The sequence below is a fragment of the Notolepis coatsorum genome (genome assembly GCF_963971535.1).
Source record: "Notolepis coatsorum genome assembly, contig: SCAFFOLD_417, whole genome shotgun sequence".
Lineage (NCBI taxonomy): Eukaryota > Metazoa > Chordata > Actinopteri > Aulopiformes > Paralepididae > Notolepis > Notolepis coatsorum.
Window position 1 is genome coordinate 85,643 of NW_028174612.1, and position 25,076 is coordinate 110,718.

The window sequence follows — 25,076 nt, forward strand, 5'->3', positions numbered from 1 at the left end:
TAAATCAACCTGAAGTGTGCGGCGCGTGTGTCCCGAGACAGGGCTTCTAACCCCCAACCTCCCCAGGGAGAGAGTCTCTCTCTCTCCCTCCCTCCATCTCTCCCTCCCTCTCGGTGGTGGTTGGCTAATAGGAGCCTGTTGCAGAGGAGCAGGCTGAGAACTAGTGAGGATTCATTAGGAGGTCCAAATGTCCTCCGCTTGTCAGAGAGGAGGGGGTGGGGGGGGGGGGGGGGGTCAGGGTGCCTCAGGTCACCATTCACAGAAAAGACACCCTCCAAACAGTCTGCCTGCATGTATAGATACAGTACCTTTATACCTATATCACATATTAATACTACAACTCTGTACATACCGTTTACTATTACTCTGTAGTACTCATTTTTATACAACGGCATGCAAATTTCTCGATTCTGATTGGCCATTCACACGTCTTTATTGGCAACAATCCACGGTCCTGGGCTCAGGACCCGCCCACAACCAAATCACATAACCCTCCCCGGCTCACTCCGGGAGAAAACAGGATCGCGGACAACAAATGGTTATGTTGAAAGCACCATAACGACTAAATATGAAGCGATTCTGTCAAGGGGAATGTGTTAGTATTTTAAACAATGTTGGATGATGTAATTGATGGGTCTTGACTCAATCTAGAACAAAAGAAAAATCGCGGATTGATTGATAGATTAATTGATTGATTTAAATTTCTTCCTTCCTACTTTCTACTGCGTTCTCTCTCACACTGTCCGACGCTGGCGTACCCACAAACACACACACACACATACACACACACACACACACACACACACACACACTGTGACACACACACACACACACACACACACACACACACACACACACTCCTGTCTGCAACAGCGGGGGAGTCAGACTGAGAGAGAAGCAGCGCTGTTTTAAGTGAGCATGGTCTATTGAATTGATTGATTGGTTGATTGCTAATTTTATTACTGTACCCCTGGTTTCCAACTGGTTAAGTTTAGGCTAAAAGAAATAAATAAAAAAATAGGGCGAAGAAAACGTTTTTTTCCTATAGGGCAAAGAAAACGTTTTAATAAATTTTCAATCAATCATTCCAATAATACACAGTTGGATGTGTTAGTTGGTTGGATGCACTTCAAGCTGCTTCCACATGAGGCAACTTCTCTCAATCATTCCAATAATACACAGTTGGATGTGTTAGTTTGGTTGGATGCACTTCAAGCTGCTTCCACATGGAGTTGTGGGAACTACTTTTTCTGGCGGATGGTTTTTTCAATAAATCTTCGATTAATGTGTGTTTATTGTATAGAAATAAGGTTGGATGAATCTGGCAGTTGTATAAAAGCTTTACACCACGTGCAGTCGTGATTTGTGACCAATAAACCATGCCTAGGGGGGTCTAACGACCCTCGGCTGCGCCTCGGGCCTAACAACCACCCCTAGGCATGGTTTATTGGTCACAAACCACTCCTGCGTGTGATGTAATGCTTAAATATATACACCTGCATATACAGGTGCAGCTCAATAAATTAGAATATAGTGGAGAAGTCTATATATTTAGCTGTATTGATGCAGTAATTTGTGCAAAAGGAGCCCCAACCAAGTACTGAGTGAACACACATGAACATGCTTTTCAGAAGGCCGACATTTCTATATACAAAAGAAAAATACATCTATTTTTTTATTGGTGATACAGACTTTTGGGCTTTCATGAGCTGTAAGACATAATCATCAAAATGAAAACAAATAAACGCTTGAAATATTTCACTTTGTGTGTAAATCTATCATCTACAAGAGTTTAACTTTTTTTAATTGAATTACTGAAATAAAATAACTTTTCCACGATATTCTAATTTATCGAGCTGCACATGTAACTCTGCATGATAGCATGTACAATAATGGTGCATATATATATATTAAATTTATTTTCCATTTATCTATTCTTACCATACTGTATATATTACCATATATATTTAAGCATTACATCACGCGCAGGAGTGGTTTGTGAAAAATAAACCATGCCTAGGGGTGGTCGTTTTTTCGTTAGACCCCCCTAGGCATGGTTTATTGTTCACAAACCACGACTACAAGTGGTGTAATGCTTTTATACAACTGGCACATTCATCCAACCTTATTGCTATACAATAAACACACATTAATCGAAGATTTATTGAAAAAACCATCCGCCAGAAAAAGTTGTTCCCACAACAACAAAAAAGAGAAGTTGCCTCCATGTGGAAGCAGCTCGGAAGTGCATCCAACTGCACATCCAGCAAACTAACACATCCAACTGTCTCTCAACTAAGACATCCAACAAACTAACACATCCAACTGTCTTTCAACTAAGACATCCAACCAACTAACACATCCAACTGTCTTTCAACTAAGACATCCAACCAACTAACGCATCCAACTGTCTTTCACCTAGACATCCAACCAACTAACACATCCAACTTTTCTTTAGTTTTTAGAACTTCATTCTTAGATGCTTCTATAGAAAGTAGGTAAAACAAATTAAAAAAAAGTTCTCTTTGCCCTATAGGATTTTTTTTTTTTTTTTTTTTTTTAAACCTACTTTCTATAGAAGCAGCTGGGAGGTGCGCTGTTTTAAGTGAGCGTGGGTTATTGAATTGATTGATTGCTAATTTTATTACTGTCGGCCTGGTTTCCAACTGGATAAGTTTAGGCCCTCTTTCGAAGTTGGTTAAGGTTAGAGTTTGGAACCAGGGCTGGTGGTCTATCGCCCTGCTCTAAAGACAAACTCTAACCTTAACCAACTTCGAAAGAGGGCCTAAACTTAACCAGTTGGAAACCAGGCGGACAGTAATAAAATTAGCAATCAATCAATCAATTCAATAGGCCATGCTCACTTAAAACAGCGCACCTCCCAGCTGCTTGAAAGTAGGTAAAAAAAATAAGAAAATTGCAAATTAAATCAATCAATCCGCGCGATTTTTATGTTGTTCCACAATGACCATCAATTACATCATCCAACATTGTTTAAGCAACTAAGACATTCGCCATGACAGAATCGTTTTCCATTTAGTCGTTATGACGCTATCAACATATCCATTCAGTCCACCCTCACTTAAAACAGCGCACTTCCCAGTTGCTTCTATAGAAAGGAGAAAAAATAAATAAATAAAAATTGCAATCAATCAATCAATCAATCAATCAATTCACACGATTTTTATTTTGATCCACAATGACTCATGACCCATCAATTACATCATCTAACATTGTTTAAAGAACTAAGACATTCGCCGTGACAGAATCGTTTATATTTAGGCGTTATGACGCTATCAACATATCCATTCAGTCCACCCTCACTTAAAACAGCGCACTTCCCAGTTGCTTCTATAGAAAGGAGAAAAAATAAATAAATAAAAATTGCAATCAATCAATCAATCAATCAATCAATTCACACGATTTTTATTTTGATCCACAATGACTCATGACCCATCAATTACATCATCTAACATTGTTTAAAGAACTAAGACATTCGCCGTGACAGAATCGTTTATATTTAGGCGTTATGACGCTATCAACATATCCATTTGTTAAAGATTATTGTCCGCCATCTTGTTTTTTCCTAAAAAGCCGCATTCGGTTGTGGGCAGGTCCTGGGACCAAGAGCGTGGAATTATGAAAAATACATACGTGTAAATTGACCGTTTCAGCCAATCAGAATCGAGAAATTTGCATGCCGTTGTATAAATATATATATAGCCACATCCGTCTGTACATACCTGCATATAATAATTTTTTTTTTTTCACTTTTTCTCCTCCTGTTTTTCTGTGTTTTTCTCCCATCCCAATTTAGTCGTGCCAATTCCCCCTATAAGGGCCGACGTTCCACTCTACTGGTTAAAGTTGTACGTTCGTTGATAAAGAAAAATAATGTCCACAGCCGCTCCGGTGTAAAACAAAGATATCCAAATGGTTTATTTCTCTTCCACAGAGAAGCCTTTCTTTACATAAGGGGTCCTAAAGCTATTTTCCTAAATATTCACGTTACTACTACAAGGTAAGAACGCTGTATTTTCCCAGTCTCCAAAATCACCGCCGTTGTTGCTCGCATGTGCCCCCCACTGGTCGGTCTAGGGAGGGTTGATAGATACTATCGCATGTCCCCTCCGATACATGCAGAGTCAGCCAGCCACTTCTTTTCACATGCCAGCGTGGACTCTCATTGGCGAGGTGTAACGTGTGGGAGGTCACACTACCCTCACCATCTCCCTTCCTCGCTGTGCAGGCGCCCTGACCGACCTGTAGGAGTCGCTGTTTTACAACAACCAGAACACCACCCACCGGCTTCCCTCCCGCTGACTCTGCCAATTGAGCCAGTATGACGGCCGGCCCAAGCCGGAGGCAACGCAGACGGCCGGATTCGACACCAGTGTCTCACGCGTTGGTGACGAGCGCTTAGTCCGCTGCGCCACCCAGCCGCCCTGTATATGATCCTTTTTACATATCTGTAGATATGTACTGTATATATCTGTACTTATCTACTCTTACTAGTTACGCTGCTGGCCAGTATGATTTACTACCATAGTGTCTTTATACCTGTATCACTGTACACATTAATACTACAACTCTGTATCATCTAATTTAATCACAGCGCTGTAGTTCTTACATTTGAATATCATTTCGACTCCTCCTTTGGTTTGTTTGTGTGGGTTTGTCTGTAACACGCACACAAAACAAACACACACACACACACAAACACACTCTGTGAGTCCCCAATTGGCTGCTCTAAGAGCTCTTATTAACCCCCCCCGCATCCACACCATAGATAGTCTCACCCATTATCTACCTGCGCCCTCCCGCCGCGCTCTCCTCCCCTCCCCCACCTGCCTCCCGCCGCGCTCTCCTCCCCTCCCCCACCTGCCTCCCGCCGCGCTCTCCTCCCCTCCCCCACCTGCCTCCCACACTGAAGAGACAGTCCTCTGATCAGAGGAGCATCACCCCTCGTCAGACGGCACAGAGCCCATGCTGAGACGCCCCCCCCCCCCACCCCCCCCCCCCCGAGCGCACCGCTCAATGAAGACACAGCTGATTCCACATCAAAAGGACAAGTGCAACACCCCCTGCCAGCCCTCCTCCTCCTCATCCTCATCCTCGCTTACATCCACTTTTGACGTCCATTCCGTTCCGTTCTTCACTCATCAGTCATTTAGTTTCATCTGTGAAGAGGATCAAGAGGGGGGAGGCTTCTCCTCAAGCTCGTGTTTTACTTGAGACAAGTAGAACGCATTAGCTCTTTAACATTAACCTACGCTCATGCCTGAGCTCTCCACAAAAGGGAGGAGTTGAAAAAAGGTAAACAACGTTTGTTTCTCACTTTGCCAAAAGAGAGGTGAAGCCAAAGGCTCCTTAGCTACATCTGGTATGTTAGCATGTGCTGCCGCCGGTCTCCTTAGCTACATCTGGTGTGTTAGCATGTGCTGCCGCCGGTCTCCTTAGCTACATCTGGTGTGTTAGCATGTGCTGCCGCCGGTCTCCTTAGCTACATCTGGTATGTTAGCATGTGCTGCCGCCGGTCTCCTTAGCTACATCTGGTGTGTTAGCATGTGCTGCCGCCGGTCTCCTTAGCTACATCTGGTATGTTAGCATGTGCTGCCGCCGGTCTCCTTAGCTACATCTGGTGTGTTAGCATGTGCTGCCGCCGGTCTCCTTAGCTACATCTGGTGTGTTAGCATGTGCTGCCGCCGGTCTCCTTAGCTACATCTGGTGTGTTAGCATGTGCTGCCGTGGTCTCCTTAGCTACATCTGGTGTGTTAGCATGTGCTGCCGCGGTCTCCTTAGCTACATCTGGTGTGTTAGCATGTGCTGCCGCCGGTCTCCTTAGCTACATCTGGTGTGTTAGCATGTGCTGCCGCCGGTCTCCTTAGCTACATCTGGTGTGTTAGCATGTGCTGCCGCCGGTCTCCTTAGCTACATCTGGTGTGTTAGCATGTGCTGCCGCCGGTCTCCTTAGCTACATCTGGTATGTTAGCATGTGCTGCCGCCGGTCTCCTTAGCTACATCTGGTATGTTAGCATGTGCCGGTACGTTTGGGAAGATTGGTGAAAGCAGACAAAAACAAAACAGTCTTATAGATGAACCCTTTCCACTACCAAAGGGTTAACCCTTTCACTGCGACAATACAGAATGTTAACCTTTTCACTGCCACGGGACAAAGGGTTAACCCTTTCACAACCACACTTAACCGCCTGTAGTGTGGTAGTGAAAGGTTAACCGTCTGTAGTGTGGTAGTGAAAGGGTTAAAAAAAAAAAAAAAATATGATTTGTTTACAAATCACACCATGACGGTTATTGTCTAGAAGCTTTTTAGAACAATTTAAGTATCGTAGTTTGGAACAGAAGCCTACGAGGATTATACCAGATGTGACGTCGACTTCAGCTCCCAACGGAGTGAGGAGAACAGATAAGTCTGAGAGCTGAGAGCACTGCGCCAGACAATACTGCGGAATGGATACTTCTTCTTCTTCTTATTTGAATTTCCGGCAGTGTAGACGCATCGTGGCGTATTACTGCCCTCCACAATTCTTGCTTCGCCCACACTTGAGAAAGTTTACACTCCTCTTCTTCTTCTCATCTTCAAAACACATTTCTATCGTCTCTGTCTCCTTCTTCTCTGCTCCTCTTGTCATACAATCACAATACAAACATCATCTCCTCTTCTTCTTCTTCTTATTTGAATTTCCGGCAGTGTAGACGCATCGTGGCGTATTACTGCCCTCCACAATTCTTGCTTCGCCCACACTTGAGAAAGTTTACACTCCTCTTCTTCTTCTTCTCATCTTCAAAACACATTTCTATCGTCTCTGTCTCCTTCTTCTCTGCTCCTCTTGTCATACAATCACAATACAAACATCATCTCCTCTCTTGGAGGGCCCCCCCAAGAGGGGGAACCCTCCATCTCATCGAGAGAATTAATTGTATACTGTAGGTAGAGCAGATAAAGATCTCCTGATATGTTAATGATATTATACTGTAGTGTCCGTATGAGCAGTTAACATTTCCTGATATGCTTTCAGTGTGGCAGCTCCCACCCTCTGGAACTCCCTCCCCGCAGAACTCCGCACCGCCCCAACTCTGGACTCATTTAAAAAACTGCTCAAAACCCACCTCTTCAACTTGGCCTTTAACCCCTAATTTCTCACTTTTTATGTTGTGTCTGTCCACTATGTTTGTTACTTTTGTTATTTTCCCCCTTATGTAAAGCGACCTTGGGTCTTTTGAAAGGCGCTATATAAAATGAAGCTATTATTAGTATTATTATTATTATTATTATTATTAATGATACAATACTGTATTGTATGAGCAGATAAATATCTCCAGATATGTTAATGATATTATACTGTAGGTATGAGCAGATGAACATCTCCTGATAACTGTGTACCAACTGTGCTTTACTCCATCTTCTCGTCCGACTCTGGAGAAGACGGTCAGCAAATCCCCCACAATCCTTTCAACGTCGTCCAGTAAACAAGTGTTGGAGGAGATGGGTGTGGAGGTTCATCCCCGCAGCGCAGCTCTGGTCTCTTCTTCTTCTCACTATGCCAGTAGGGCTGAGCCCAAACGTTCGGACCTTCGATCGTTACGTTGGCGTTCAAATTCTAAATCAACATTCGAAAAAAATAAAAATTATATAAAAAAGATTTTTTTTTATATATATATATATATATATATATATATATATATATATATATATATATATATATATATATATATATATTATTTTTTATGTGTCTATTCATTCTGTTTAAACCAATGGTGTTTTTCTTCACAGTTGCAGATAAAGATTAGGCGACACTAATATTATAGTATTATAGTATACGACTATAAAAATAAAAATAAAACATTTATCATAAATTATGTAGCCTACTGTATCTGCACCCGCTTGGCACTCGGCGCTCCATCAAGACGTCACCATCACTTTCCAACCGTGCCCTTATTGGACTATTTATGTTGACGAAACTGATTTGAGTTATATAGTTGCTTTAATAAAAATAATGGACCAATTTAATCAGATTAATCACTTTATTCAACGAATAAAGTTTAACGAAGGTTCGAACGTCCGTTTGAAAAACCCTGACGAAGTTCGAAGCCCAAGAACAGGCTCGGGGGGAAACAGCTCCATCGTCCAGCCAATACCTTGGTATATGTTCCAGAATGCACACACCACTGCTCAGACGACATCGACCCACAAGACCCCCATGAGCTCATTAGGTCCTGTCCCCCGTCTGCACCATCCGTCCCGCTCAGCCACCAGATAGAGAGCGGCCGGGTGATTCCGAGGGACAGCCAGCCAGCCAGCCAGCCAGCCTGCCATCCCGCCTCGTCCTCCGCATTTGCCCTGGGACATCGCGGGGCGACGACACACTGACAGCGTGTCTGACAGTTCCCCCCCTCCCCCCCCCCCACGCTCCACTTCTGTGCCCACCTGGGATGGGGGGCCAAATCATCAGTGACCACATGGTGCGGATGATCGCTGGCATCTGCTGGGGGGGGGGGGGGGCGCGGGAGGGAGGAACTGTAGGGCGGACGGTGGACACATGGGAGTCATTGGTGCCACGTCGCCTCTGCATCGCGTCAGGGGGGGGGGGGGGGGGGGGGGAGGAGACTCCTAATCTCAGGTGGCAGGTCTTACTGGTGTCAGATATCAGGCATATACAAGGCTAAAGCAGGGCATCAGAACATTTCCCAAATAGCTAAATCTAATACCACATATCAGGTATAGGGATGCACCAATACCGATATGGTATCGGATATCGGTCCAATATCAGGCTAAAATAGAATATCGTTAATGGAGATTTTCCCCATGATATTTAAATCCGATACCAGGAAATGTCAAACGTGCCAGAAATCTAAGCAAAGTGACCTTTTTGACACGTTAACTCTCTAATGGAGAAAATGTATTATATATCTCAATCATCTTTGTCCAAATGAGCCCAAAATGACGGTCCAAGTCTCTACCTGTTCATTAAAAAGTAATGGATCAGATCGGTACTGGGTAACGGCAGATACCCAAAGCCCAGGCATCGGTATCGGGACTGAAAAACTTGGATTGGCGCATGCCTAGGTACGGTATGCACTAGGGAGGGGCGTGAGTAATCAATTACTATCGATTAGTACTGGACTCACCGTTTCTACTGAACTCGAGTGGTTTTTTGAGAGTGCTCAAAATGTATTATTATCTCAAGATGAGGAGATAGATAGATAGAGATCTTTATTGATAATGAAACATACAAGTATACATATAAGGCCCACTATTATCAAAAGGATAAAAACACAATAAAGCGTACAGCTTATTTCCATTGCGGTCCTTCATTTTTCTGTGAGTAATATATGTACTGGTGGGTGTCTGCCTGGATGTGTGTAGGTGTATGAGAGTATGAGTGCGTGACACAACATGCACTACTTGTCAGAGCCTGTGGGCAAAGCGAGGGTGTGCCCACCACGCAGGGGGGGAGGGAAACATAATCAGATACAATAAAAAAAAACAATTAATACAAATTAGGGCTGACCCCTATTAGTCGACTAATCGGTCGAAAAGAGCCGTAGTCGACTAGCCAACCTCTTAGTCGAATATAATAAATTATTTAAAAACAAATAATATTTTTTTATTTTGTATCATTCTTTCCAAAAGAAAAGAGGCCTAGAAGCATGGCTAACGCTAATGGCGCGCATACCAGAGGCACACATTCTATACGGGCACAGAGGCACTGAAAGAGGATTTCACCCGTCTAATGAACACACTAGACAAATATCAACATGTATCCATCAGTGGACCAATTGCATGCTTTTGCAGAGGACAAGAAGCCTTCAGTCGACTCATTCAGACATTAAGCACCCCCCACAGCCCAAATGGAATGATACAAAATGTAAAAAACTTTTTTTTGTCAACCAATAGTCGACTAACGGCAAATTTTGGCCAATCATAGTCGACCATCCAAATCCTTAGTCGGGGACAGCCCTAATACAAATACAAAATATACCCCTAAAAACTTTATCCATAAATAAATAAAAACAACTAAGATAAATAAAATATAATTAAACCCATAGACTTATCCCCCCACGGCACACCACAAACCGCCTCTGCCAGTCCTTCCTGCCAGTAGCCATCAGGCTCCACGACCGTGGGCACAGACTGCTGCCAATTGCTGGAGAACTAACGGCTGGTGAACTGAAGAACTGTTAGTTCTCGGATTGTGAACATGCTCCTCGACATCTCGGATTGGACCAACATGCTCCTCGACATCTCGGATTGGACCAACATGCTCCTCGACATCACGGATTGGACCAACATGCTCCTCGACATCACGGATTGGACCAACATGCTCCTCGACATCACGGATTGGACCAACATGCTCCTCGACATCACGGATTGGACCAACATGCTCCTCGACATCACGGATTGGACCAACATGCTCCTCGACATCACGGATTGGACCAACATGCTCCTCGACATCACGGATTGGACCAACATGCTCCTCGACATCACGGATTGGACCAACATGCTCCTCGACATCACGGATTGGACCAACATGCTCCTCGACATCACGGATTGGACGTACATAATAATTACTTAATTACTTGCATTTATAAAGCGTTTTTCTAGACACTCAAAGCGCCTTACAATGTAAGGGTGGCAATCAATGGATTGGCTGCCATACACTGGCACCAGGCACACATCACACTACACAATGGCTGAAGTGGCTCAGGAGACAGAGATTGATAGCCAATTAAGGGGGAAGGGATGATTAGGTGGCCTTGATGTCAGGCCTAACAAAATTAATAGTTGGTTTCAGGTTGCCGACCGACCCTGCCGATTTAGGTGCGACCCAATATATTTTATGAGTTTTTAAAAAAGAATTAAAAAAAAAAAAAAAAAAAAAAAACATTTTTTTTTTTTTTTTTTTTAAGAATAAAGTTTCAAATAAATCTTAGTCAAACATTTAGTGTTATGGATATTAAACATGCTGGCAGAGTACATGCATCCATGTTGTTGTGAACATTTTAATTAAATAAAGAAATTCCCTATCCATAGTCGCCGTGGGAAAGAATTAAATAAAAAAATAAAATAAAATAAATTCCCTACCTACCCATGGCCAAACTGACAACCAACCTGAAACCAACTATTAATTTTGTTAGGCCTCAGAGACCTGATTGGGAAGTTAGCCAGGAACGTCGGGGAACCCCCTACTCTGTACGATAGGCGTCCTGGGTTCTTTAACGACCAAATTAAGTCAGGACCTCGGTTTAGCGTCTCATCCGAAGGACGGCACTCGCAACTGTAAGGTGTCCCTATCACCGTAACAGGGGCATTGTTACCGACAAGTCCAGAGGACAGAGTGCCCCCTGCTGGACAACAACACCACCACCACTTTCCGACAGCAGCCTTGACCGGGGCTCGAACCGGTGAATGGACCTGTCTCAAACCCTGCCCTCTTTTCTTGATCCTCCAATCACAACTGTCGCTTACCTCGGACAAACCAAGTTTGTCCGAGGTAAGCGACAGCTGTGATTGGAGGATCAAGAAAAGGGGCAGGGTTTGAGACAGGTCCATCTTCCGATCACGAGTCCGGAGCTCTACTGGTGTAGCCACGCTGCCGGACACCCTGCTCCTGGAGCTCTACTGGTGTAGCCACGCTGCTGGACAACATGCTCCTGGAGCTCTACTGGTGTAGCCACGCTGCTGGACACCCTGCTCCTGGAGCTCTACTGGTGTAGCCACGCTGCTGGACAACATGCTCCTGGAGCTCTACTGGTGTAGCCACGCTGCAGGACAACATGCTCCTGGAGCTCTACTGGTGTAGCCACGCTGCTGGACAACATGCTCCTGGAGCTCTACTGGTGTAGCCACGCTGCCGGACACCCTGCTCCTGGAGCTCTACTGGTGTAGCCACGCTGCCGGACAACATGCTCCTGGAGCTCTACTGGTGTAGCCACGCTGCCGGACACCATGCTCCTGGAGCTCTACTGGTGTAGCCACGCTGCTGGACAACATGCTCCTGGACATCTCTACTGGTGTAGCCACGCTGCCGGACACCATGCTCCTGGAGCTCTACTGGTGTAGCCACGCTGCCGGACAACATGCTCCTGGAGCTCTACTGGTGTAGCCACGCTGCTGGACACCATGCTCCTGGAGCTCTACTGGTGTAGCCACGCTGCTGGACAACATGCTCCTGGAGCTCTACTGGTGTAGCCACGCTGCTGGACAACATGCTCCTGGACATCACGGATTGGACGAACACGCTCCTCGACATCACGGATTGGACGAACACGCTCCTCGACATCGTCCGACAGTTTATATGATGATAAATGATCCTTTGTGGCAGGGATGGCGCTTTTCAGTGGCAATACTCCGTGGCACTCTTCCGAGGGGGGACGGGGGGGAGACGGCTCGGCACATTCGTCACAAACAGGCCTAATAACAGTATTTAGGGGCGAGTGTGCGTGAACCGCGCCTCTCCCGCGGCCGCCCGGCATGACAGAGCGGCATGCGATGGCTGCGGACGCTCCTGTGTGACTGACGGTACAGACTGTACCCTGAATTACACCCTGCTACAGACAGACCGCTGAATCACCCACCCCCATTACGATTTCAAATTACCGCCATTACATCTCTCCCAAGACACGGCCGCCCCACGGCGTGCTATTTATGAAGACTTCATTTTCCTCCATCTCTCTCTCTCCCTCCCTCTCTCTCTCTCTAATTCGCCTTTTGCTGTTAACCAGCGGTTCGGTAGAATTGCCCGATGGTTGTTCTTTTTTCAAATGGAATAAAAAGAAAAAGAGAAATTGAGGGCATAGGAGGAGGAGTAGTGTGGAGGGAGGGAGGGAGGGAGGTTGAGGAGGGGAGTAGAGTTGGGGTGTAGGCAGGAGGGTAGAGGAGGGAGAGGAAGAGAGGGGGGGAGGGAGAGAGGGAGGGAGAGAGGGAAAGAGGGAGGGAAAGAGGGAGGGAAAGAGGGAGGGAAAGAGGGAGGGAGGGAGGGAGGGAGGGAGGGAGGGAGGGAGGGAGGGAGGGAGGGAGAGGGAGAGGAAGGAGGGGAGTAGAGTTGGGGTGTAGGCAGGAGGGTAGAGGAGGAGGGAGAGGGAGAGAGGGGGGGAGGGAGGGAGGGAGGGAGGGAGGGAGGGAGGGAGGGAGGGGAGGCTTAAGTGGCCCTGACCCCCCGCCCCCCCCCCCCCCCCCCCCCCCCTTCTGTTACATATTTCTGATGAGATGTGGCGAGGGGAGGAAAATACACAGAGAGAGAGAGCGAAAGAAAATAAAGAGAGAGATTCTGACGGGCGACGGCGGGGGATGTGGCTTGTTATGTTAGGGCCCGTCTGTCGGCCAGCGGACCTGCGGAGTTTTACACACAATAGCTGGCAGTTAGAGAGAAAGACGTCTTAAGATTAAGGCTTAAATGAGGCCCGTTCTGCCGTGGCAACATGAAGAGAGGTTGCTGTGTGTCTTTATGGAGAGAGAGAGAGGGAGGCCTGGCAGGGTAAACACGGAGATATTACTCAACAGGCCGCTGTGAGCAACACAAACACCGCTATCCGTGTCTCGACAACTTTTCACCGTTATGCTAAAGAAAGAAATAGAAACATTAAAAAGAAAATCATAAATAAAAGGAAAAGGCCCCAGACCAGATTAATGTTAACGTAGAATTCTACTTAATTGATCTCCGTCAAATAAAGGAAAAGGCCCCCAGATTAATGTTAACGTAGAATTCTACCGGATTGATCTCCCCGTCAATATTATGTTCACACTGCAGGCAAAAAAAGTGGCCCCAATTCTGATCATCTTTTTTCTGCTCATAATGTGACTCGGATCTTCTGCGTGAGAGCAGAACAAACCACATGATGGAATGCGATCTTTTCAATTCCGATTCTGGGCCACGTTTCATAACGTGGTCCTAAATCAGATGCAGGTCTCGATTCTTCGCAGCGCGGAAACAGTCATGTCGGAATTCATGCGACTTGTCTAGATTGACATTCGTCACAGTTCTGCGCTGGCGGGAGTCACTCAGTGAACACGGACATACATGGAAGTATTTGGGGGGCGATGTACAAGTAAAACCTGATCTGTGTTTGAAAGCATATTGAAAACATCTCTTTCTCCTCCTCCTCCTCCTCCTCCTCACCCCCCTCATCATCTGCTCATGATTCATCAACTTGTAAATGAAACCACAAACTGACTTCACTCAGTGTCCTCACTCTCTATTGTTCACGTGCGCGTGCGGGTCAGTTCAGGTGCACGGCCGTGCTACATATTCTATTACATTTACATTTTTTTATTCTAATTTAGTGTATATATATATATATATATATATATATATATATATATATATATATACTCTACAACAGCCCTGCCCTATAGTATATTATATTCTACTTTTATTCTAATTCAGTTTATATATTCCTTTTTATTTCTATTTCTACTTTTAATTAGTCCGTTAATGTGGCACCAAATGACCAAATCAAATTCCTTGTATGTGCAAACTTACTTTTTGCGATAAAGACCTTTCTGACTCACATTCACACACTGGAATCCGATGTTGGGCCACATAAAATAAATTAAAAACAATAACAGATCTGAGCAATACAATCAGAATTGAGCACTAAAAGGCTTGCATTGTGTGAACAGTACAGCCCAAGACGAGTCAATGTGGCATCCGTTAGGGCTGTCGTGCGTCCAGGACGGGACTACCGTGCAGTCGCATGATCGCATGAGGATTCTACTGGTTTCTAGTCTTACGGAGCGTTTCAGTTTTCCAGCTTCCTCCAAAGAGGCAGGAACCCCCCCCACCCCCAAAAACAAAAGAGAAACGTTGAAGATCTTCAAGCACAACCACACAGCTGGCAGCTAAAGGGATCCAGACCCGTGATTGATACCCAGCATATTGTTTCGGTTAGAGCCTTGTGATGTAGGGGGGCGCGACGGAGAAACAGAATACCCCGGATTAGTGCGGCATTAAACGCTGACGAAACAGCTTCTGACGTGATATCAAAGAGGGCGCTCGTGTTTTTTAAAGCCCCGATCCGTGTTTTATTGGATCATATAAGCGTGCGGTGTGTGTGTTTATATTCACATACGCCGTTGGAAGGGTTTGATTTTGCGGATGGAAAATACGCCTTTTTTTTTTTTTCTTTCTGAACATTCTGGAACTCGATGGAAGTCGGAAAATAGGTCCGTTTAAATTCCGGTGTTTTGACAAGCGTAACCGGCGTGAAGAGAAAAACCTTTCACGGGCCCCAAAATACAGCAAATGCAATTTAAACTCACATGTCCCCTCCCGTCTCGTGTGTCAGGAGCTCACTCGTAGACGAGAGAGTAAAACACGCAGCCCGCTGCCTTATTATTGTTCACGTCTAACGGCGCCGTGACCCCGCTTGTTCACGTTTTGGATCACGGAACCGGGTTTTTTTAGCGTCCCGTCAGCGCCGTGACCCAGCGTGTCGATCAGCGGGATCCTCCTCCTCCCCGAGCTGATCTGGACTCCTGGCTCCGGTCCAGCGGGCCTGGTTCTGAGACTCGCTCCATCTCAATACAGATGAGAGAAGATGTTTTCCAGGATTACGTCAAGAGATGCTGCCAGGCTGGCGCTGCTGCGGCCGTGTGGCGATGGATGCTAGTGGAGGGGGAAAATATCGATACAGTATAGCATCGCGATACTTTGCGTGGCGATACTGTATCGATACAAGGACGCGATCGATATTTTATTATGAAAATCTTTATTTTTGTATAAGGAACGTTGCATTGTTCATTTCAATACCCGTAGTAGTACAGTAGTCCACACACACACATGCACACGTGTGCATTCAGTTAAGTTGGAATATGACTGTAATACAAACAGTTCAGTTTGTCAGGTACATGCACCACAGATTACAGTGTTGACATCTGTCTGCTTGAGAAAACCCCAATTTTTTTTATCAACTGGATGCGTTTTTACAGAAAAATAGGGTCCGCAACAAAATCCAATCTGGTTTCCGGACGGGCCATAGCACTGAGACAGCACTTGTAAAGGTAATTAACGACCTTAGGGTGTCTGCGGACAATAAAGAGGTACCCGTTCTCCTACTCCTAGATTTAACGGCTGCGTTTGACACAATTGACCACACAATTCTAATGCACCGCCTCGAGTACTGGATAGGTCTGTCAGGCACGGCCTTGTCCTGGTTTCATTCCTACTTAACAGGTAGAAGCTACTCTGTCAATCTAGCGAATTATGGTTCCGACAAACACACCACACCATCTGTTCTGGTATCCCGCAGGGATCCATTCTTGGCCCTTTATTGTTCTCCCTGTATATACTGCTGCTGGGTGGACTTATTACCAATCATAGAGTTAACTTCCATTTATATGCTGATGATACCCAGCTTTACCTCTCCGTAGCTCCAGACGAGCCCTGTGCTCTAATCAATCAATCAATCAATTTCTTTAATGACCACCCAGCCAGGCTGGTGGAATTTGGTTTCAGTGCAGCATGTTACAGCATAGTTCCAACATAGAACATAGAACATATAACATCACTTACATTACATACATAATACATGCAGTTAAAAGAAAACACAATTACATAGATTAGTTCAGAGTTGTCCATGTCAGCAGAGGTAAGGGGGGTTGCGGGGGGGGGGGGTACTACAGGGAGGGGGGGGGTACTACAGGGAGTTCAGTGTCCGTATGGCAGTGGGGAAGAAGCTGTTTTTGAACCGGGATGTTTTGGTGGTCAGGGATCTGTAGCGCCTCCCGGAGGGCAGCAGCTGGAAGATGTGGTGTGCTGGGTGAGTGGGGTCAGAGATGATTTTTCTGGCTCTCCTGATTGTGATTTGGCGGTGGAGTGATTCGAGAGAAGGGAGGGGGGTGCGGATTATTTTTGAGGATTTATTGATGATTCTTTGTAGTTTGTTTTTTGAGTGAGTGTCCAGATTGCTGTACCAAACAGTTATGGAGAAGGTGAGGATGCTTTGAATAATGGCCTGGTAGAAACGGAGCAGGAGATGTTTTTTGACTCTGTATTTCTTGAGCTGGCGGAGGAAGAAGAGTCTTTGATTTGCTTTTTTGTGTATGTGGTCTGTGTTGGTTTTCCATTTGAGGTTATTGCTTATGTGAGTGCCGAGAAATTTGAAGGAATCTGTGGTGACTTATGGGTTTGCCGGAGATGGATATGGGGGTTTTGGGGTTTGGCTGGCGTCTGAAGTCGATGATGAGTTCTTGGGTTTTTGATGAGTTGAGGAGGAGGTTATTGTCTGTGCACCAGGTGATTGTGTGGTTGATTTGTGTGCGGTATTCTGTTTCGTTATTGTCTGTGATGAGGCCTATAAGGGTTGTGTCGTCTGCATATTTATATATTTTTACGGAGTTGTGGAGGAATATGAGCAGGTTGGTGTATAGGGAGAAAAGCCAGGGTGAAAGGACGCAGCCTTGGGGGGCTCCTGTGCTGAGATATAAAGGGTGGGATGTGATGTTATTTATTTTGACCTTCTGTTGTCTGTTGGAGAGGAAGCTATGGATCCAGTGGCAGATGCAGGGGTCAATGTTCATGTCCAGTAGTTTATCTAGACCCGCTGTTGACCCGTTTGTCCAGCATAAATGGCTGGATGAGTGAGAATTTTCTCAAGCTAAATGAGGATAAGACAGAAGTTCTCATAGTGGGGTCTAGTGACCAGAGAGAACTGATAAAAAGTAGACTGGGTAACCTGAATGTAGAAAATAACACTGCAGTAAAGAACCTGGGGGTTATTACTAGGGGTGGGACGGTATGAAACCGAACCGTGTACCGTTCGGCACGACCTCCACGGTTCGGGGCGTCTGTGTATTGTACGGTTACGGGGATGGGCAAATTAAAAATAAACTTAATTTGGCACGGAGCCGGGAGAGGTGAGCGCTGGCTGCAGGCAGCAGCAGCACTGCAGCCAGGTGCTAGTCAGTTTGTGTAAAAATGGCAAGCACAATATAAATCAATCTTCATTACGACTTTAAAAACATAGCCATTAACATTACATAGGCCTACACACATCTTGCCATAGCGTTAGCAGTTTGTACAACACGACGCACGTTTTAACTATGGTAGCACTAGCCCCAGCCAATAGTCAACGAAATGTTACCGTAGCTACTAGCTAGCAGAGGAGGAAATGAGAGTCTGAGAGGCGGGGTGTTTAAAGACAATGATAGGCGTTTATTCAACATCCAAGAAGGCTAACATTACATACAACTGTGTTTTACTAACTCCAACCGGGACTATTGCTGCTTTCGTGCTGCTTGTTGTTATGAACTCCTCCTAAACTGATGGTCCCACACGCTAAAATGTCCGTGGGGACCCGCGCCAACCCATAGATAGTTCCAACTCAGCGAATTACGTAATCCACCACAGACAGTTGCACTCAATATTAAAATAATGTTAGTCTAAATAAATGTAGACAGATAATGTACGTATTTTAAAAATAGAATGAACAGAGCAGTGTTGTTTTTAAACAGTACAGTGTGTGTGTGTGTTAGTTTGATGTATGTCAGTTCGGTCTTTGTGTGCCAAACATTATTTAAGGCTGTAAACACTTCCTCCTCATGGTAAAATTATGTGCCTGATGTCAAACTGCCTCATTCTTTCAGTTTTTGCATGACTACGTCCTTGAGAATAACTGAAAAGTTGGATTATTTTTAGGCTATATATATTTTATGCTGAATCTGGTATTTTTGGAGTTACATTTTTTTTTATAAAAAAGATTTATATATATCGAACCGAACCGAAAACCGTGACCACAAAACGGAGGTACGTACCGAACCGTGGGTTTTGTGAACCGTCCCACCCCTAGTTATTACCGATTCTGAATTGAATTTTAATAGACACATTAATCATATCACGAAGATTGCCTTCTTTCATCTTAGAAATATTGCACGAATTAGATCCTATGTGTCCATGTGTAACGGAGGTACCGCAGTATATCAACAGTCACGATGGTACAAGTAGTTCAGTGGCTGTGGATGGTAAGCGGTACTGCAAGTAAACTCACTCCCCCAGAGGCATCCAGACCCGGAAGCAAGAAGTGAATTCAATGCAACGCGGGCGTCCGGGGTTCAACTCCCACTCAGGGCAATCCCTTAACAGGGGTCGAATCGACTAAAACACAACGCAGACAAGATCACACCGGCTACACATGGATGATGCAAAAACGCTAATCCACGCTTTTGTTTTCTCTCGGCTTGATTATTGTAATGCACTTTATTCTGGCCTTCCAAAGAAAACAACTGACAGATTACAACTTGTCCATAATTCGGCAGCCAGAATTTTAACTAGAACTAAGATGAGGGGACATATTACTCCAGTTTTAGCTTCACTGCATTGGCTCCCGGTTGTCTTTAGGATTGATTTTTAAATGCTCTTGCTTGTTTTTAAAGCTCTTAATGGTCTGGCACCATCTTATCTCTGCGACTGCTTACATAGATATGTTCCAAACCGCCCCCTCAGGTCCTCTAGTGCTCGAAGTGCCTACAATAAAATATAAAAAATATGGAGAAGCAGCTTTTTGTTTCTATGGGCCGACGGCGTGGAATAATCTTCCACTACATATAAAACAGGCAGCCTCTGTGGATAGCTTTAAAGCACAGCTCAAGACATATTTTATACTCTTGCTTTTAGCTGATTTTAAAATCCCAAGTAATAATTTTTTTTTGTGTAATTGTTACAATTTGTTGACATGCTGCGCAACCGGGTTTTCCAAGCCAGCACTGTCAGCACTGTCACTCACCTATAAGGAAACAACCCCTCAAAACGTACAGAAGGCTCTCTGTCCCTGACATGCTGCTCGCTCAGTCTCATCGGGCCAGCAGGGTCACTCACCTACAAGGAGGCAATTCCTCAAAACTGACTGTTCTATTGTATTCACAAAATATGCTTACTTCATATATGCCTACCACATGTATCTATTGCTATGTTCGCCCATCACCATCACAATCACACGTGCAGTCTAACGCCTTTCCCGTCTCCCTGTCTCCCTGTGGGCGGCTGTCCTGGAGTGATGACCGGAGACGGTCATATTTATATACATATTTATACGCATATTTATACTGATTATCGGCCGATAACGATCGGTGGCCAATCGATCGGGGCATCCCTACAATAAAATACAGATAAAACATTCACAGCAAGATCCAATTTCAGGCAAGTTATCAAGTTATCACTTAAAGGAAACAGGTTAACACGTTCTCTTCATTCATTCCTCTTGGTTCAATGCAATATATATAATATATTTCATATAAATATAATAACATTCACGTTGCAATAATAACTTGTGCCTGTCTCCCCCTCTAGAGGGCCTGTGGACTAACTCGAGTCCCATGTATTTGAGACCATTAACGGCATGTTTGCATTAATACATGGGACTCGAGTTAGTCCACAGGCCCTCTAGGAGACAGGCACAAGTTATTATTGCAAAGTGAATGTTATTATATTCATTTGTTCAATTGCATTGAACCAAGAGGAATGAATGAAGAGAGCGTGTTAACGTGTTTCCTTTAAGTGCCTTTCACCATCATTATTATTATTTCATGATTAATTACGATTGTTTTTATGTAAGAGGTATGGTTTTCCAAGGTTGGTCATATAAGAATTTTTGTTTTGTAAATACGGTAAGGGGCTTATCTATTTAGCCCTAGAAACTAGGGGCAAGATGTGTTGTGTTTCTGGTAATTTTGTAATTTTGGTATATATGTATTTTTTGGTATTTAGGAATAGACTTTATATTTAAATGTCCTTCCTAGGGTCATAGTTGACCAGCAATCCCAGGCACACCTGTGTTTTGATGTCATTCCCTGCCTACCCTGGTATATAACCAACCACCATTTTGTCTCATTGAAACACTGCTAGCCAAACACTGACGAAGGAACAAATCAGTTCCGAAACATGTATGTTTCAGGCTGCCATTAAAACTTTTGAATCCGAGAGTGCTGGTCCGGCTTCCTGCTTTCTTCATTAGTCATGGGAAATGTCACATCACCGCGGCAACCCCTAGCATCAATATCAAAACAATATCCCCCGATCTTGATACCAAGAGCGCTGTGTAACATGTCAAGGAATCGGAGTAAAGTGACTTGATTTAGAAGCAGCAGCACGTTAGGAAAATGGATTACATCTCTCAATCAAAAACTAGTGTTCCGGGTCTATACCATTTCAGTAAAAGTAAGTAGTGGATGAGATCGATCGGCTCGGTTTAGGACTCAGGATCAATACTGGCAGTGAAAGCGTGGTATTAAAATAAGATAAGATGGATCTGTATTCAACCCCGTGGGGAACTTCAGGCGGTATCGGCACGTCAGCACTTCAACAGTCTGAACAAAACTTATATATTAAAAGAAATGTCTTAAAAAAAAAGGGGGGGGGGGGAAACAACTACAACTCTATTCCCTTCTGGGAGGGTAGAGCCACGGTTCTGCTGGAGACGGAGAGAGACTCACCGATCTGTTTGCGGTACTGGTCGACCGGGTAGCCTGTTGCACTGGCGTCCTTCCTCCCCATCCTGCCTTCCTTCCTTCCTCGTTTCCTTTACCTACAAAATGAAATGAAACACAACATGAGTGAGTAAGGCAGGGTGAGCAGGGGAGGAAATTAGGCCACTTTACTGGCCAAATGCTAGTATTTTTTACGTTTGGCTGGTAAAAAAAATCAGATACCCGCCAGTTGGCTGGTAAGCCAAAAAGTTAGTTTCCTCCCCTGCTGGCGAGTATAAAAAAAAATAAAACATTCTGCAATCACTGCACTGGCAAACGGTGCGCGTCTTCTGAGTGTTCGCTTTAGTTGACAGTGCCACGAGAGCACTGCACAAGACCACCCGCGGACATATAATGTTTAATAAACGTTTGCGCAGTACTGGCCAACCCGCGGACATATAATAATAAAAGTCCTGCGGTACTAGGCTAGCCATCAGGAGCACTCGCAAACAGATAACGTTAAACACAGCAGAAGATGGAAAACAGACAGACTGACCAACGGGGAACTGCATCCAACCCTAGTACAACCCTCGAGTATAAGTTACTAAGGACACATTTAAATCACAGAGGTGTAATGTTAGTCTACTGGAACTGTATACAGTGGTTAGCTTCTAGTTAGCGTTTTAGCTATAGCTGCTTGCTAGCTAACGTTAGCCCTGTGTGCTCAAAGCAGCCAGCTAGGTGTATCTGTTATGACTATAATGTTTCCAAAAAAGTACCGGACTACGACGTAAGGTTAGACATTTTATTTCATGCTCAAAAGCCCCTGGCTTGCACATCGCAGTCACGAAAGGGGCTAGCTCAACCAGTGCACTGTGCACAACAGCACACCAACCCAACTGACGTTACCACAACACTTGACGGTACTTCACAGCACTGTCGTAAGACCACCGTGCTGTCTTAAAGGCACAGTGTGCCTACCCAGATGCATACACAATATTGACGCGGCTTGACATACAAAGAAGTAATTATCACAATTAGCGATTTTTTTTGTCTGGTAAAAAATCTGTTTGGCTGGTAAAAAAAATCAGATACTCGCCAGTTGGCTGGTAAGCCAAAAAGTTAGTTTCCTCCCCTGAGGGTGAGATATACTGTTTTCCAAGTTATACTGTCATGGATGCTATGCAAAGGTAGGAGTTTGGTTTACAATACCGTTGTCAACAGTATAGCCTACAATAATTTTTTTGTTTCGCTGCGATCAGCAGCTCTATAGATATTTGGAAGGGAGTGTGTGTGTGTGACGGGGTCAGGTGAGTGTGTGTGTGACGGTCAGGTGAGTGTGTGTGTGACGGGGTCAGGTGAGTGTGTGTGTGACGGGGTCAGGTGAGTGTGTGTGTGACGGGGTCAGGTGAGTGTGTGTGTGACGGGGTCAGGTGAGTGTGTGTGATGGTATGTCTGTGTGTTCATGTCAATTGGCTAAGAGGGGGTGTGACCAAAAAATTTATAAATAAAAAAAAATCACAGCTACATATAGGCCAAAACATTTCACAATTACAATTAATGTATCAATTACAAGTTCATTTGATCTGGTTCCGAGAGACACAGCGCTAATGAATGTAGAGAGAAATTAGACTTGAGCACTGGACAGCGCCCAGGGCTTGCTGTGCAGAGTGTGAGAGTCACACAGAGAATACAGTCCAATTCAGCACTGGACAGCGACCAGCCAGTCACACAGAATAATACAGCCCAGTTCAGCACTGGACAGCGCCCAGCCAGTCACACAGAGAATACAGCCCAGTTCAGCACTGGACAGCGCCCAGCCAATCACAGAGAATACAGTTAAGTTCAGCACTGGACAGCGCCCAGCCAATCACAGAGAATACAGCCCAGTTCAGCACTGGACAGCGACCAGCCAGTCACACAGAATAATACAGCCCAGTTCAGCACTGGACAGCGCCCAGCCAGTCACACAGAATAATACAGCCCAGTTCAGCACTGGACAGCGACCAGCCAGTCACACAGAATAATACAGCCCAGTTCAGCACTGGACAGTGCCCAGCCAGTCACACAGAATAATACAGCCCAGTTCAGCACTGGACAGCGCCCAGCCAGTCACACAGAATAATACAGCCCAGTTCAGCACTGGACAGCGCCCAGCCAGTCACACAGAGAATACAGCCCAGTTCAGCACTGGACAGCGCCCAGCCAGTCACACAATCTGAAGGACAATTGAATTCGCAGCATCAATGGCAACACAAGAGAAACAAAGCGTGTAGACAGAGGACTCATTGGGTATACTACCTCCCAGGCGTGTGATGATGTACTGCAGGGGAAATACAGTAGAGAGTCCCAGTTAATTCACCATGTATAGGCTACAGCAGTCGGCTTGGATCAGGCAGATGGTTCATCTTTCACACGTTACTCGTCATAATTCAATAAAAAAAAAATAGATTTCCCCACCACCTTCCATCGCGTGCGTTAGGCTCGCAGGACGCGGACTTCCTGTCCGTCTCGTTTAGACGAGCGCCGCTTCCCGCCGCGCCACGAGAGCGCTTTGATTACCACGGCAACGAGGAAGGAAGGAAGGAAGGAAGGAAGGAAGGAAGGAAGGAAGGAAGGAAGGAAGGAAGGAAGGAAGGAAGGAAGGAAGGAAGGAAGGAAGGAAGGAAGGAAGGAATTGGATCAGAGAGGTGTTTGTGTCCGTGTGTGTTTCTCAGAGGCTAATATTTATTATATATAATTAACTGAGCCGCACTCGCAAAAAGGAACAATAAAGAAGATGAAGGTGAACAAATCGTGACGAATGTCAATCTAGAGAGTGACGCATGAAAGTTGCTGTTCAGACTCATTATTGTTGTTGCATCGCAGAACATCTGACCTGTATCTGATCCAGGACCACATTAGGAACGTGGCCCAAATCAGAATGGAAAAGATCAGATTCCATGAGGGTTGTGTCATCATGGAAGAATCAGATCTGAGCAAAGACAAAATCAGATTTGGGCCACGATCGCCTGCAGTGAGAACGTAGCCAGAGGGAGAAAGAAGAGAGCATGAATGCTCCATAGCACATATGAGTGTGTGTCTGTGTGTGTGTGTGTGTGTGTGTGTGTGTGTTTGTCTGTGCACGCTCCCACACGTACGCACGTTCCCCCACATTCATCTGCTCCGAGTTCCGGGCGGCTCCTTGCAGCGCAGCGTCGATCGATACGCCGGGAGCCGCCGTTTAAAATAGTGGAAAAAGCGAGAGTGAGTCAAAGGGCAGGGCTCTGCTTTCTGACCATCCTGAAGCGCCGTCACCTCCTCGCTGACCCCTGACCTCCCATCTGACCCCTGACCTCCTCTCTGACCTCCTCTGACCCCTGACCTCCTCTCTGCTCCTCCTCTCTGCTCCTCCTCTCTGCTCCTCCTCTCTCCTCTCTGCTCCTCCTCTCTGTTCCTCCTCTCTGCTCCTCCTCTCTGCTCCTCCTCCCTCCTCCTCCTCTCTGCTTCTCCTCTCTCCTCCTCCTCTCTCTGTTCCTCCTCTCTGCTCCTCCTCTCTGTTCCTCCTCTCTGTTCCTCCTCTCTGCTCCTCCTCTGCTCCTCCTCTCTCCTCCTCTCTGCTTCTCCTCTCTCCTCCTCCTCCTCCTCCTCTCTCTGTGTTCCTCCTCTCTGCTCCTCC

The 25,076-nt window shown here is 45.4% G+C and overlaps 1 protein-coding gene across 1 annotated transcript in view; it reads right to left on the bottom strand.

Annotated features, from left to right (window-relative positions):
• Nucleotides 1–25,076, bottom strand: part of triqk (triple QxxK/R motif containing) — an 80,316-nt gene that overhangs the window by 31,114 nt on the left and 24,126 nt on the right. Inside the window, exon 2 of the mRNA XM_084338557.1 lies at nucleotides 21,446–21,537. Coding sequence (XP_084194683.1) covers nucleotides 21,446–21,506 — 61 coding nt within the window. The 5' untranslated portion in view covers nucleotides 21,507–21,537. The remainder of the gene's footprint in view (nucleotides 1–21,445; nucleotides 21,538–25,076) is intronic.